At 44.9% G+C, this 16,186-nt stretch overlaps 1 protein-coding gene across 1 annotated transcript in view; it reads right to left on the bottom strand.

Annotated features, from left to right (window-relative positions):
- LOC142588589 (ATP-binding cassette sub-family C member 2-like) overlaps window positions 1-16,186 on the bottom strand; it is a 121,023-nt gene that overhangs the window by 33,074 nt on the left and 71,763 nt on the right. Inside the window, exons 5-6 of the mRNA XM_075700425.1 lie at window positions 12,119-12,331; window positions 11-177 (exon numbers count right to left, since the gene is read on the bottom strand). Coding sequence (XP_075556540.1) covers window positions 11-177; window positions 12,119-12,331 — 380 coding nt within the window. The remainder of the gene's footprint in view (window positions 1-10; window positions 178-12,118; window positions 12,332-16,186) is intronic.

Below are 16,186 nucleotides of genomic sequence, written 5' to 3'. Positions count from 1 at the left end.
GGCTCATTACCTAAGGTTGCTGCCGCCTTCGCCTACTTCCATGAATATGCTGTTCGGATGTTGTGCGACTAGGTCAGTCAGGTGGACCTTCACCAACGCCTGCCTGACTTCCTCGTCGGAGCAAGTGCACGTGGGATCCAGGACTTCCCGCAACGGTCCTCGCATCAAGCATGTATCCTAGGAGAACGAAAGATCACAAAAACGAAGCACATCCAACGCTGCGAAGTCACTGAATGGCCAATTGATATTATGTATTGTCAAAAAGTAGTACCACGTCTGTAAAAAGGCTGCTGAATGATATTGATCATCTGAGTTATCAACAAAAGATGCACAAGGCTCTGACACTATTGCATTAAATCCTCCCCCCCCCCCCCCGGAATGCAGCCGCCAGGGCAAGGTGTTTAACACCAGGAAGTTAAACCTATCCATACAATGGATAATCGACTGATCCACCACTGCAGGTTGAGGTTTCAAAATAAACTACTAGTGGATGTCGATTCTCTACAACCGCGATGCCTCAATGCTAAATTGAAAAACAAGTACAGCATAGCTCATTAAATCAAGCAGGCTAGCTGACTATTTGTCAACGCCCTGTTTCAAAGCGGATGTCACTACATCATCATTATCAAGGTCTTATATCGGAGAGTATAAAACAAAAACTCTACATCGAAGATTTAAGGAAGTGTGCTAGTTCGGAATTTCTAAAATAGTTTGTGTTATGTTATGTTGTGTTATGTTAGAGATGCAAGTAGTTCTCTGCTTCGCATTGCTTCGAGCCGGCGTAGGTTGACTGTGCTTTGTTTTTCTCGGTAAGACTGGTCCTCAAGTCAATACAGCCACTTTATAAAATACTCTGTGAGTGTTTCTTCTGACTGGACGTCGTTGAAAACTGCTGTTACGCGTATAATAAAACTTGCCCTCATGAAACCTGTTTCGTCTGCGTATTTCTTGTGAGCTACGGCTACGTGCTGGAAGAATTCATTCTAGTTATCAGCATTTTGCTCAAAGCGATGACCATAGCAGAGAGGCATTGTTATAAAACGACTACACCCTATCTGGAAGTTCTGTCTGCTCCAAATGCAGATGCATTAAAGACGAAGTGCCACGGAAGACTGCCGTTGGAACTATGCGACATTAGGCGCGCGAGATGCGGGGTGTCCTCTCGATGTGGGCGTCCGATTGGCGCTGCGGAACTGAATGGGCACCGCAGGTTTAAAAAGAATTGTCATTACAATAAATATAGTTATCAACTAAACTTTCAGTGAAATCGGAAAATGATCCATTGGGAATATTTTAAGAAAATTTCGCTGACGTCATAGCACTGCTTTACGTTCCTCAGCAGCCTGAACATTTCAATTACGTCCGGTTAAACCAAAGTACTCAGCGACCTTGATCGCTTTTGCCACAGTACTTTACCTTTCCAGAGGTGTTCCAAATCAATACTCTTCCAGCATCCGTAAAATCATATTTATGGACTAATTGTTTCGATATATATTATTTCTAAACTGCGGTGCTCATTCAATTATGCAGCGCCAAGCAGATAGCCACCACGAAAGGGCACTAGGCGTCTCGCGCGCCTCTATTCCTGGATTTTTGGACGTGATTTCTGGCAGCCGTACTTGACGGCGCTGATAATGGTTGAACGTGCTTTTTGGAAGCTGTATTATTCAGTCGTTTCTCTTATACGTTCGCGTGGCCGAAGGTCAAGCAGTTCAAGTTATATATTCTACGCGTTAAAGGTCATTAGAAGAGATGAATGAAAACATGTTAGGCGCAGTTTCAGAATCTGCGAAACCAAATTATTATAGAAGTGCATTCCTCGGTAATGCTCATATATTTGTGAATAAATGTTGATCCATTGTTTTATGGAGAATAAATCGGCAGCGGCATCTCCAATAAGAGTTTAATTCAGGGCTGCACAACTCAAGAATATAGACGACCAATACGGACTTCTCCAGGCAAACGCAAACCTCGCTTTAGTCGATAGGTTGGATCTCTTGCTTGCGAAAAATCAGCCTGGCATTTGCTTGGCGTCATCACACTCGCTCATGTCTTCATTACTGAAATACCACGAGGGTCATTGCTGAACATACTCGGCTTTCGTAGATATCGCCTGATGCCACAAATTATTGGAAAAGACACCATTTTCAGTTTTGAAGTATGACAAGGGCAGAAAACGTTGCTAAAACACCGCTAGGATGAACAAGATTTCTGTATCTCATACAGATATTCTGAATCGAGCTCGCATCATGTCAAGAGATTGTCCCGGCATGCCTTGGTTACTTATTAAGCGCTTCTTCATTGATGGTTAGGATCGGCATCTTATTTCTATCGGTTTGTTATGTAGCTACGAGAAAATCATTTGGCTATAATATTGTTAGACCCCAAAATCATGATCGAAGCTTACTCCTGACGCGCTGCCGTGTGAGGAAGCCTTTGTGAACGTGCGCAACACACGAAACGATAGCGCCGCTTTTCAGCCGCTTCCGTCTGCTCTCTTCCCGTGAAAGTATTGCAAAGGTGCGAGTTCGAATAAATAATGAGTGCTTTGCGGATTCGCGCCCTTGAAGCCGTAAATTTCACTCAGATATTTCGAAGTCGCGGTTTTCTTTTTCTGTTTCCAACAAAAGATGCCACCAGCCACACGTATATAATGCTATTGGAAACAACAATTAATTATGCCGCGTTTCGTGTTTGGCAACAAAATATGTATATTTTTTGCCACATGACCATGCGCCAATTCTATCACAAGCCCTCCCTAGAAGTCGGACTTCGGTCGCGGCCCGCATACGGTGCAGCGCTAGTGTATGTGACTAAGAGAAAGTCATTTCTTTCCTTGCCTGTTGTATAACCGTGATGACAGACCGCAAAGTCCGAAGCTGGACGGATTGAATGTCAACTCCGTCGATGAATATGGATCCAGCAGAGGGTCTCAAGACACGGAGCAGTGCCATCATAAGCGACGATTTTCCTGCTCCGGTGCGCCCAACAACGCCAACCTGTAAATGGGAGCAAGGTCACCATTAGGAAGCGGTTCCTCTCCCACTGCAGCATTGAACAATGTGCTTCTAAAACAAGACCTTTATTTCTTTACATCCAAGCAGTTTGTTACTCCTCATGAGTGTTGGATCGCAGTATGTGTCACAATGATCCAGTATGTCATCGAAATGTTTCTGAATAAGTTATCGTGTATTTTCATGTAGATCAGGATGTCAAGTGAGCCCTACACGCCGTGGTTGCTCAGTGGCTGTGGTGTTGTGCTGTTGAGCACGAGGTCGCGGGATCGAGTCCCGGCCATGGCGGCCGCATATCGATTGAGGCGGAAACACCCCCGTGTACTTAGATTTAGGTGTACGTTAATGAACCCCAAGTGGTAAAAATTTCTGGTGTCCTCCACGACGACGTGCCTCATAATGAGAAACTTGTTTTGGCTCGTAAAACACAATATTTTTTAAGTGAGCCCAAGTGTTTAAAATTTTAAATTTGAAACGTACTTATATTTTTTAATGAAAACGTAGAAAAGTTTTCTATTATTTGTTAATAACTATTTAAAAATGAAGCTCGCATACATTTCCGCAAGATTTGCCTCTGGACTTGGGCATTTCTGAGTAAGAACGTCGGGCAGAATTCGCAAAACTTTTCGTCCGTAAGTGCTCTTTTTTATTAGCTGATCACCTTCGCTAATAATATAACCTACATCACATGTTGCTGACACGAAGGCTTTTAGCGTAAGAACATTTTGTAAATCCAGCCCATGATTTTTTTCTGGTTAGCTACGTTATTGCAGTGCTGAGGTATTTCATTTTGACTACCCCCCCCCCCCCCCAGATTGCTCTATAACAAATAAATGTTGTTCCATTCCCGGGACCAGATCACGCAAATATGTTGGTTTTAGTCTCATGGTCGTCGACATTGCTCATTTATACTAAAAAATGACGTTGAATGCGAATTGAAATTATACATAAGTTCATAGAGCACTGTATCCACAATGTATGAACTCCGTCATTTTGAAAAAGACATTAAGAAAAGAGCCAAAGCTGTCCTGTCATCGTCTCTTGCCCTCCTAGCTTTCGCCCATTTCATAATTTTCTTAGCGAACGTGTTAAAGGTAGTTCACCCAGGATCATGTCCGTTCGTAGACACAAAACTGCCCATACATGGGCCGATACCGAAGATAGTGAAATGCCGGGAAAACCCACGGCGAAGGTGAAGCAAGCGTTGAGCACTCGCCATACGTGAACCCATCCCGAAGATTGGGCAAGGCCGGGACGACCCGCGGCGACTTGCTGTTCACCATTAAAGGGCCCGCATGCACAGTTTCGCTGGTCATCCTTCTTCAGGGAGTAAAAGGACACTTATTTTTGGTGTTTGAGGTAATCCGTTCATATTGCTGCATGTTTTCTTTTCGCGCTATCATCACAGATCGTAAAGATTTATAAAATGCTCGAGCAACCAACTATTCTGAATAAATAGCGCTAAATGAATCGGTTATTGAACATCAGCAATAATGACCATTATCAAAACAGACATGTGCACTAGTGAACAATAAGTGAACATGTTAAATGTACATAAGTATTAACGAAAGTTCTACCTCTATGTATAATGCACCGTTTGCTAGGGGGGAAGACGACGAGTGGGTAAATCTCCAGGATAGATTACATCCATCTCAAAATCATTTCATGATATCTACTTTTACCTAAGAGCAGAATTGAATTTTCGAAAATTCAATTTTTCATGGCAAGTAAAGCTTTCATATTTTATACACAAAAATCAATCCGTGTTATCCATTGTAGTATTTTTACTCTCACACAAGACCCAAGATTTGAAATGATGCTCGATCGGACGTATGACATTACTGGGAATAAAAGCTGAAAAATGTGAGTATCTGAACAGCAGTCAGTGCGACACTGCACGATATTTACAGCGCTTACTGAAATACACAAGCGTTTTACCAGACCTTATGCACTCCGGTTTTGTTGCGCGTGCTCTCTGCTGCTTCTGAAGTTCTAAGACTATTTGCCTACAACTTGCCTAATTGCTGACATTGTCGTTCCTCGCCGTCACAAAGAAGTGCTCCTGGCATTAACTGATTATGATAGGTAAGCTGGCGTCAGCTTTGTTGGGCTTCTCCAAAAAGCGGGTGCGGCTCCTAATTGGATCTATACGAGTTATACACCGCCTATAAAGGCACTACGCAATGTTACATAGGGCACGCTCTTGAAATAAGGTCGCAATGTTGTAGTATACGACAACATCTTGCACCTTCCAGCCATAATGAATAAAGTTCACGGTGACAATATTTCCTTGTTCGTATTCCCGATAGGGTAAATAAGTGATGACAAGTGCAGAAAAAGCACGCGCCCTTATGAGAGGATATATTTACACAATGTTACTGCTGCTTGGGAAAGTGCAGTGTGCATATGGGAAAGGTATGCCCCGCAGCTCTGAGCAACGAAACCCAGGTATGCGAAGTGCAGCACGTGCTCACCTATTATCTCGTTCACAAATGCGATCTCTCAATCGCTTTTTTTTATTCTGCCTTTGGCGTATTCCTGCTGCGCACCTTATTAATGGGCACACGTTGTAAGTGTAGACATTTGTTTCAAATGATTCGGCACGGTGTGATGCTCCCAAAATTGTAGTGATCTTGCTACCTATACGTGGGCATGACTTCTCCGAATAAATGCCATGAAAGTTACCTCAAGAAGAATATAATACTCTTACACAAGGATGAAATAAGAGAGAGGAAAAAGACCGTGGGACGCTGGCTGCTGCGTGTTATTGGTGGTCAGCCATCATAACTACTAGGACTAATTTTGTACGTATATTGTAAACAGAGTTTTTATATATTCCCGACATCCCCGTAACATATTGGTGAGAGATTCGGGGAACCACGGCTGGAAACGGAGCTCCGCAGTGACGTCGCACCAGCGTCTGCACTATGAATGATCGTAAGCACGCGGCATCAACGTCGTTGCCGCCTCCTACGTCAACGTCGCCAGCTACGTCGCTGTCACCTTCGGTTGGAGTTGTGCAACCCAAAAAACCTGGAACTTTCCGCGGGGCTGATGGCGCCGAGGTTGAAGAGTAGGTGGCCATGTACGAACGCGTGAGACAAATAAAAGATGGGACCCTACGCTTATGCTTGCTAACCTGTTGTTGTACCTAAGAGGCACAGCAAAGGTGTGGTACGAAAACCACGAAGAGAAGCTAACCAGCTGGGCCAGTGCAAAGAGAAGTTGACAGAGTTGTTTGGCAAACCAGCGGGCCGAAAAACTGCCGGAGAGCAGGAACTAACCTCACGTGCTCAATACCCCACGGAGTCCTGGGTCTCCTACATCCAGGACGTGCTTCCAGTTTCTCGTAAACGCGAGCACGACGTGACAAAATCTGAAAAGGTGGGGCACGTGCTTAAGGGCATTGCTGATGACTCGTATAATCTGCTCATGTGCAAACGCTGCTCTGCAGTGGACGCCAGCATTAAAGAGTGCCGACAATTCGAGCAGGCAAAAAGACGTCGCGTCTTGAAACCATTCGCCAGACTTCCCAATACTGCCGCAACGTCGACGTGTGAAGATCAACCCGCACAGCCGCATGCGTCGCCATCAGAGGATGTGGTGACAATTGTTCGACGTGAACTTGATGCGATGGCGTCCGCAGCTTTCTGTTCGCATAGCCCTCATGCTACCACTGTTTCAGTTCTCCTCGGATAAACTATCGTTCACTAGGAATTTGAAAACATTCGTTTACATTCTGTCTGTGCTGTCGCCAATCCCAGAGCTAACGAACGCCCTTCTACTATTTTCGCTCCACCCCGACGGTTCTCTTCGCGTTATCGCAACCCGACTGAGTCGAGAACTCAGAACGACCGGCCGATATGTTTCACATGTCGCCGCAGCGGTCATGTCGCCCAATATTGTCGCAACTCGTGGCCCTGAACGCCTCGCACGCCGACCAACGTGACCTGTTTTAATGGAAATACCCGCAATGTTCGCCCACCGCTTGTCTAAGAGCGCCGACAACTCTGCTAGGAACACGTGGTACAGTCGCCCACCATCGCCGCGCGGACAGCAGTGCCGTTCACCGGAAATGCGTCGCCAATCTTCCCGTTCGCCGCAGCCACGTCGCCTTTCGTCCCCTGTGGCTTTTGGTCGCACCCTTTCGGAAAACTAAGAAATGTAGCCCTGGGAGGTGGTGCTGCATTGCCTACTACTGCAGACAATCCTCCATCTTTGCCCACAAAGAGAGGTGTAATTGATGTTAAAATAGATGGCGACCTGTCCAAGCACTCGCCGACACTGGAGTTCAAGTGTCTGTGATGACTGCTAGCGCATGTAGACGTTTAAAGAAGGTACTCACCCCAGAGTGCCTCGTGTGGCCGACGGGGCGTGCTGGTTGTTCTTGGAATGTGTACTGCGCGTTTAAGTATAGCCAGCCGTCCTACTTCTGTTCTCTTTCCTTTGATCGACCACTGCCCTCAGGACATTATTCTTAGATTGGACTTGCTATCTAATCATTCCGCTCTCATCAGCTGCGCAACTGGCGTTCTTCAGTTGGAAGTGCCTCAAGTCGCCCTTGCTGCGAGCACCGCTCCACCGCACTTGTGTTCGCTTCGCGATGTTCACCTGAGGCAGTCACTTACTTCGCCTTGACCGCACAGCCACAGATTCCTGACGGCGAATATGTCCTTCGCCGCATCATCGACGTGCTTTTGAAGCGGGACGTTTCTCTTCCGCTTACACTGGTTACGATGATTTATAACGGTGTTCTTCCGCTTCTAAATTTCAGCGTGTGCCCTGAAGTGATTCCAGTTGGCATGTTCTTGGCTAGCGCTTCTAATACTTCCGAATCTGACATTGAAAGTCTGGTTGCCGAAAGTGGTTTCTCAGCGTCAATTGCAGCTCACAACTCTGGTTCCCTAACGGATGACTTTGGGAAGATTATTGCATCTGATCTCACCTCTGCACAGGCAACGGGCAAACGTCTCCTCCTCGAATCGTATCGTGGCATCTTTCATTTCGGCGACGGGCCTTTAGAACAAACATCTGTTTTTAACCACCGGAGACACGAATCCTACTCGTCGCCGTTCCTACCCTGTATCGCAAGCTGAACGCAGAGTCATCCAATCAGACGTGAATGAGATGCTCCGTAATGGGGTCATCAAACCATCAACCAGCCCTTGCGCTTCGCCTATTATCCGAGTGATAAAAAAATGCCACCTGGCGATTTTGCGTCGATTATTGCCATTTAAACAAGATCACCCGAAAAGTCGTCTACCCACTACCACGCATCGACAACGACCTAGACTGCTTGCACGGAGCTAAATACTGCTCGTCCGTCGATCTTTGATCCGGCTACTGGCAGATTTCAGTTGAGGAAATTGACCGCGAGAAGACGGCCTTCATCACGCCGGATGGCTTATATAGGTTCAAAGTCATGCTCTTTGGTCTATGCAATGTTCCTGCGACATTGCAACGCATGATGGACTCTCTTCTTCGAGGCTACAAATGGACCACCTGTTTCTGTTACCTTGACGATGTTATTGTTCTTTCTCCAACGTTCGGCAGCCACCTTACCCGACTCGCTGCCATTCATGCGGTCTTCCGAAAAGCCGGCCTGCAACTGTACTCGACGAAGTGCCACTTCGCGCACCGTCATATTACCGTGTTGGGATACCTCGTTGACGCATCCGGTGTCCAACAGATCCGGAAAATGTTCGCGTCGTACGCAGTTTCCCTGTGCGACGTTCTTCTGCCGACGTGCACTGCTTCGTCGTCCTGTGTTCTTAATTTCGCCGTTTCGCCAAAAACTTTGCCGACGTTGCTCGACATTTGACAGATCTTCTGAAGAAAAACACGCCATTATCATGGGGCCCTGAGTAAGGTCACGCGTTAACCACTCTCATCGAATTTCTGACCACCCCTCCCATACTTGCCAACCTTGATCCATATGCACCTACCGAAGTCCACACTGACGCAAGAAGCCATGGAATCGGCGCTGTCTTGCCCAACAGAAGAATGGTACCGAGTGCGTCATAGCATATGCGAGCCGACTGCTGTCACCTGCCGAGAGAAATTACTCTATCACCGAGCGGAAGTGCTCGGCTATAGTTTGGGCTGACGCCATGTTCCGGCCATATTTGTACGGCGGTACGTTTTCGGTCGTTATAGGCCAGCACGCACTCTGCTGCCTGTCTTCCCTCCGGGACCCCATAGATCGGCTTGGTCGCCGGGATTTGTGGCTCCAAAAATTTTCTTTTGTTATAAATTACAAGACTGTACGCTTCTACAAGGATGCTGACTGCCTCTCTCATCACCCCATGGAACCCCCTGATCCGGCTGCGCAGGATCCGGGGACCTGCGTGATGTCTTTTACTAGCATGACCGTCATGCGCGCTGAACAAGAACGCCACGAATCCTTAAAGTCTATTATCGCCGGAATGAAATCTGGCAGCACTGATGGCACGTGCCACATGCTCGTGCTTCACAACGGCAACCTCTACCGCCGCAATATCAACCGTGACGGTCCTGAGTCGCTCCTTGTCCTTCATCGTCATCTGCGATCCATCGATTTCGAACAACTTCACGACGCACAGACGGCGAGACGCATTGGAGTTTTGCATACGTACGACCGCGTACGACACCGGTTCTTCTGGCCAGATATCTACCGCTCTGTGCATCGTTATGCAGCAACATGCGAATTGTCTCAGCAGCGGAAGAAACCTCTCCTGCCACCTGTCGGACGACTCCATTCAATTGAAGTTCGCTCTGAACCATTCTTTACGTAGGCGTTCGCCTGCTTGGCCCTCTTCCGACAACGACTAGAGGGAATAAGTGGATTGTCGTCGCTACTGATTACGCGGCACCGCTACGCGATAAGAAAGGCGTTTCCAACTAGTTGCGCTACAGACGTCGCCGATTTTCTCCTCCACGACGTCATTCTCCACAACGGTTCACTTCGACAGTTACCTAGAGGCCACGACTACTCGTACTTGTCTCGAGCTGTCGACGACCTCCTCCGCTCTTGTGCCACTGAGCACAAGCTGTCAATCGCCTACCACCCACAAAGAACGGTGTTACGGAACGCCTCAACCGAACAATCATGGAGGTGCTGTCGATGTACGTCTCCAACCATCACCGCAACTGGGACGCCATGCTGGCTTACGTGACGTTCGTGTACAATTCGACTCGACATGACACCGCAGAATATTCACCCTTTTAACTTTTGCATGGTCGCAACCCCACATTGCCGTTTGACGCTATCCTCCTTGTTATGCCACGTGTTACAACTGAGTATGCTCTGAAGTCATGGATCGCGCTTACATGACATGTCAAGTTGCCCAATCTCGTTTATTAGCATCGCAGCATATACAAAAAGCGCGTTATGACCAGTGCTATCGCGAATTTAAGTTCGCGCCTGGTGCTTGGGTGCTCCAGGCGCGAACTCTCCTAGAAGCTTCTTTCTCGCTACACATGGCCTTATAAAGTCCCACGTCAAGTTAAGAGGAAGCTTTAGCTCGAGTGCTCCTATCTAAATACATGTAAAAGGAGAATTCGTTTTTCTCGGCAACCACCGCACCAAATTTGACGAGGTTTGTTGCATTTAAAAGAAAAACGTAATACCTAGTGACTGTTGGTTTCGAATTTTTGAGTTAGGTTGTCAATTTTTTATAAAAAATTGGCGAAAATCAAAAATTTTCAAAAAACGAAACTATCAAGTTTACAACTCTGTAACTCCACCACTAAAGATTATAATACAATTCTGTGTATTGCATCTAAAAGTACATCCATAGCGGACAAAATTGACATGTTACACATGAACATAAAAAAATTTAATCATACGGAAATACAACTTTTGTAAAACCGTTGTAACCAAAGTAACAAATTCATGTAAGATGTAAAATGACAGATTGAATTTGTCCGCTTTGAATGATCTAATGGATGCCGTTTACAGAACCGCGATATCAGTTCTTGATGCATAGCTATCAATTTGTAAACTTCGTGCTTCTATTTTTTTCAAACGGTCAAATATTCGAAAATGGTTTTAGAAAAATTCAAGCCCTAAATCGAAATTCAACTTCCAACAGTCACTAGAATTTAACTTTCTCTTTCAAATGCAACAAATTTCATCAAAATCGGTCCAGAGGTTATCTCAGAAAAACGTTTTTGCGTTTTACATGTATTTGAATAGGCCGCGTCGGAGTTTGGCCCGAGCTAAAGCTTCCTCTTAACGATGTAAATTACAGGATTTTGCCGCTACAGTTTGATGCGTCGTCAAGTCCGACGCTTGTTGACGTCGTGCACGTCTCACGGCTGAAGCCATACTTTGCTCGCAACTGTTCGCCTACTATGCGCCTTGACAGCACTTCACCACCCGGGGGTCTGGTTACGGAAGCTTAAAACAAGAGATAGGAAGAAAATAGTGGGACGCTGGCTGATGCGTGTTGTTGGTTGTCAGCCACCTTAACTACTCTGACTCATTTTGCACATATATTGTAAATACACTATTTCTGTACTCCGAACATCCCCGTAACAATGCGAATAATTTAATAAATAAACATACAGTTGTCACTAGTCAACGAAGTCACAGCGCGCGCGTGTGAATGGAAGCTCTAGTTAGCGCCGTATCACCGATGCTATTCCGCTGTATACATGCGCGAACTGTCTCTGCTGCTGCAGTTACAGATGATGGACGTAGCAGCAGCAGCGCTGACGTAGTTTCTGAAATATGATCGATATGTTTACCAGCTAAAGTCGATATGCATGGTGCACAGTTCAGCCGTCTCAACGATGTGATTACCGTGAGCCGAGGAAAGCACATGGATAGGCCTGGCGTCGTTGCGCTAAAAGCGTGGGACGCAATCTTCCTCATATCGAGAATATAAAAGAACATGGAAAACAAATCCCTAAGTTTTGCGCCTGTGTTTTTAAAAGAGCAGTCTCTCTGACTTTTCGCAAATGTCAGAGAAGCGCGCTTGTCTAAAAACATTGCGCTTTGGAAGAAATGCTCGGAGAATCGATCCATATTATTGTCATTCGTATTTACTTGTTTACATATTGTTATTCGAAATATCACTTCTAGTCACACATAAGTATGATGGCCGCAAAAATGTACTTGCCTTTTCACGTGAATCCACCCTGAAAGACACGTTGACGAGTACATCTGGCAAAACTCCAGGTAGGTAGGATGCAGTGTAGCCGTCAAAATGAAGTTTACCTTTCGACGGCCAGTCTCCCTTGTCGAGTGCGGGTGCGTAAGGGATCGTGGCGCTGAAATTGCGAGCCGTTCCTTTTTTTCCTTCCTCAGGATTTTCATACCAGGATGCACCATTCTGTTCAAATGCACACGTTAGAATGAAGTTGCATGATTTTACTTTGATACATATTGTCTTAATGTGCTGAATTTCGCAACAGTGCGAAGTTCTGCCTATAGTAATCATTATAAAAAGACATCAGCACAAGAGACACAGAGAGGGTAGGCACAAAAAGTAGTAAACGGAAGAAGAATAGCGAAATGCTCATCCAGTTTGTTTTATGACAATGGTGAAAGGCGCAAAGAGAAAGCTTCAGGCCAGTGCCAACTCTGTTTCTGCGATTAAATACATGTCAAAAGCATATACGTTCTACGGAGACAACCACTTGGTCAATTTGAATGAAATTTCTTGCATGTGAAATAAAAAGTAATTGCAAAGACTGCAATAAGCAGAGTCATTACTGATAGCGTAAAATGTTTTCTAAGACTCGCTGGCACATGGTAAATACAATAAAATAGTAGTGCGAGGTTTGCAAATACATGTAAATATGTAACTCAGAAACCGAACTAGATATTGGCGTTTTCTAATCAGCATCTGTTAGAGCATGCGAAGCGGTAAACTGAACCGCAATATTACAGCCTTTAGTTTGCTGTAGCGTTACAAGGCTTTTCAAAAGTCCTCTTCACAAATTTGTGATCTATTATTGAAGGCGGCAAAAGGCATCAGTTCTCTTTTCGATTCAAACCTTGCATTAGTAGCAATACACAGAATTGTATAATTGTAGTTCTTGCTGAGTTATGCAGTTGTAAAGTTGGTAGTTTCGTTTTTCGCATTTTTTTTCTGTATTCCAAGTTTTTATTAAAAACGTGTGGCTTGAATAGACCTTTCCCTAAGCCACACTAAATTTAAAATTTTTGTTTTTAATTCAAGAAACCCCCTCCCCTTCGGTAAAGCTGTTTGAGAGAAAGTCGATTGCTTCGGTGCCTTGTATACAGACTGGTACTCCGGAGGTAAAACTTCCTCTTAAAGAGTAATTGTAGATAATGGCCTTAAAAAGCGTTTCATCAATTTTCTTTCAACAAGATTATTGATTGCATGGAGAATATATCCTCCAAATCGCACGCTGAAACAAGCAGTGGTAGTTCTTCAGAAATCGTACCAACGTTGCCTGCCGCCTATAAAAATTATTCAAAATAGCTAGCGAATTGTAAAAATTAGATTTTTTTTCTGCTATTACAACTGAGGATGTGGGTTCGGATAATACTTTAGTGTTCCAGGTTTATATTCATATCAAAGTGCAATAATGCTAATGTGTCCGTACATGACGACGTAGATCATGCAAGTGCAAAATCTAAAGGTTTATAATCTGACCAAAGCTGTAATTTTCGGTAGCTAGACTCACATTCTAATGTAGTAGTGACGATGAAGAAAGCAGCAAAACTGGGAACGACAAAACTAGCGTTTTATTGGGCGAACTTGGACCCCCAAAAACAGGCTACACTCAAAGAATGGCGACAGCGGCGAACACAGTCAGCGATCGTCGAAAATCTGACCAGCAGGTGGAGCGCGTCAGGTTTTATACAACAGTCATCTAAGGTTCCAGAGTAATCGCTGATGCCCGCGTGTCTTCAAGAAAGTTCTACACCGTTCGTGTCATGCATGCACGAAATCAGATTACTCAAGGTTTGGTGACAACCGACAGCAATAAGAACCATTGAGCAACTTCCTGTAAGTGCGGACGTGTCCCGCGCTGAGCGATAGCATTTGTTATATGGTTAAAGGCTGTGACACGAAAAATACAAATACGTACACGTGTCAATATCACAGCGATACTTCGTTTCTCATCAAACGCGATGAAGACGCCGGATTCTGCGTAATCTCGCACGCAAAACAAAGTCCACAATGTGGTCAGACAGCGCTAACGACGGTGATTAGGGATTGCTAAGATTGCTGCTCTCTCGCTCATTTACTCAGAAAGAATTCAAGGAGAAATGCTCTAGTGACTCTAAAGTGTAGTGTGTTGGGCCGGTTGTTCCACACTTCTGCGAAGGACCAGCTCTTAAAAACTCGATTAGGGAGACGACATACACGAGCACTGGTGACTGCCAGGGAGCGTTTTTCAAAGTACTGCTGGCTAAATAATGCAGGAAATTAAGCATTTGGTGCATTTTAAGCCCCATGGCTCACAACTGAGTACAAAAGTGTGACTGTTAGAATACATTGGTTTTGCTCAGATAAAGAACATTATCTCCACATATATTGAACTTTCTTAAAGCTTGATTAATTGTTGCACTGTGTCCCATGCATCTAGAGAGTACTTAAATGGCGTCTTGGGGAATTGCTTCCGAATTCTGATGCGAATGTTGACTTATTTAAAGCGAATTGCAATTTAATTAGTTGCCTAATTAAATGAAAATATGGCATTGTTAACATTTTAAAGGATTTCGATACTTTAACCGAATAAGTTGTTTTCTAGATATTCCTTAGAGTAATCACGAACACAACTCCATATAAAAGTTTAGAATTAAAACATTTATCAATATATTATAATAAAAATTTGCACGAATACAAGTAAAGTTACCTTAAGTTTGAGTTTATCTCGCTCTATTTAGCAATCGTAATCTTAGAAATTTTTATTTCACGGGAGTGACGCAATTGCAAAAATATTTTATATGAAACGTCTACCAACCTCCCTGAATTGTATAAGTGAAATGCACATCGTGAGATGATGAGCACTAGGAATTCAAGTAATGTGTAGGCTCAGTAACATGAGAAACAGAATGCGTGTATGAAGTGTAGTCTTAGAAGTGGTATATTATTCATGCATGTGGGGTTAAATGGGTGGTTGATCGCTTAACAGAACATGCAACGTTTTTGTATTTGTTAAGGTGCGCTCGTGTCATTTGACAGTGGCATTAATACAAGCAAGCGGAAATGGCCAGTTCGGAAAATTGGCCATGTTTATATGAAGCCGCGGAGCAAGCAAACAAGAAAGGTGCCTAGGCAACCGTGCTGGCTCCGTGAAGTCGGCAAATAATGGTTGCACAATTAAGTAGCATTATGGGCAACAACTGTCCAGAAATCACAGGATAAAAATGGTTAAGCGTCCTTCATATCCTTGAAACTAACACTTCGAAGAGAAAATACAGCACGAATATGTCTGAAATTGCGCTGATTAGACGTACGCTATGAATGAATCACGAACAAAAATTGGCAGCGGCTTAGCTCGGCTATGCCAGGATGTACGTAGCGAAAGTTATGACATAGTATGATTAGCCTTGATTAACCTTGAATACAAGTTCTGGTTACTGTGGTTGTCTAGCTATGCTGCGGCGTTTAGCCAGTCGTTCCGCGCTCTGTTCGTCTGTTTCTTGGGCGATTCGTTTCCTCTTCATCTTGTTCCGATGTCGATTCCTGACCTCTACCTGCATATGAGAATTGTTGCCGTCCATACTACCGCCCTCCACTGTGGTTGCGTGGCTCAACTGGTGTTGCAGCGCACGCGAGCTCTCCTTTTCAATCGTCAGACAAGTTACCAGGTATGCGACGCAGCTGGCGAAGCGAGCGGAGGCGAGCGTAACGACGAAGAACGTGGTGTTGCGTCAAGCCAAATGGCAGCGGCGGAACACCTGTGGCTCAATGCTACTAGTGGCGCATGCGCAGTAGTGACTAGAGAGCGACACGGAGAGAGAAATATCCGCAGCGAGGCGCGCGTTGTGACGTCATGTGCCTCTTCGGAGCACCGCCATGGCGAAATCGCAAGTTCACGGTCAGTAAAGCTTTCCTTTCAAAAATTATGAAAACCAACCACACTTATTATGGGAAAATCCACTCCACTGCATTGGGAGGTGGCTATTTATGCCACAACATTTCACTCAATTGTGTTGGGTGGTCCCCCTAATCAGGGATCCACACGATGGACTAAATCCGTCT

This window comes from Dermacentor variabilis, chromosome 7 (assembly GCF_050947875.1).
Source record: "Dermacentor variabilis isolate Ectoservices chromosome 7, ASM5094787v1, whole genome shotgun sequence".
Lineage (NCBI taxonomy): Eukaryota > Metazoa > Arthropoda > Arachnida > Ixodida > Ixodidae > Dermacentor > Dermacentor variabilis.
Note: the sequence above shows the minus strand (reverse complement) of the source record. Positions and strands in the feature narration are given on the sequence as shown.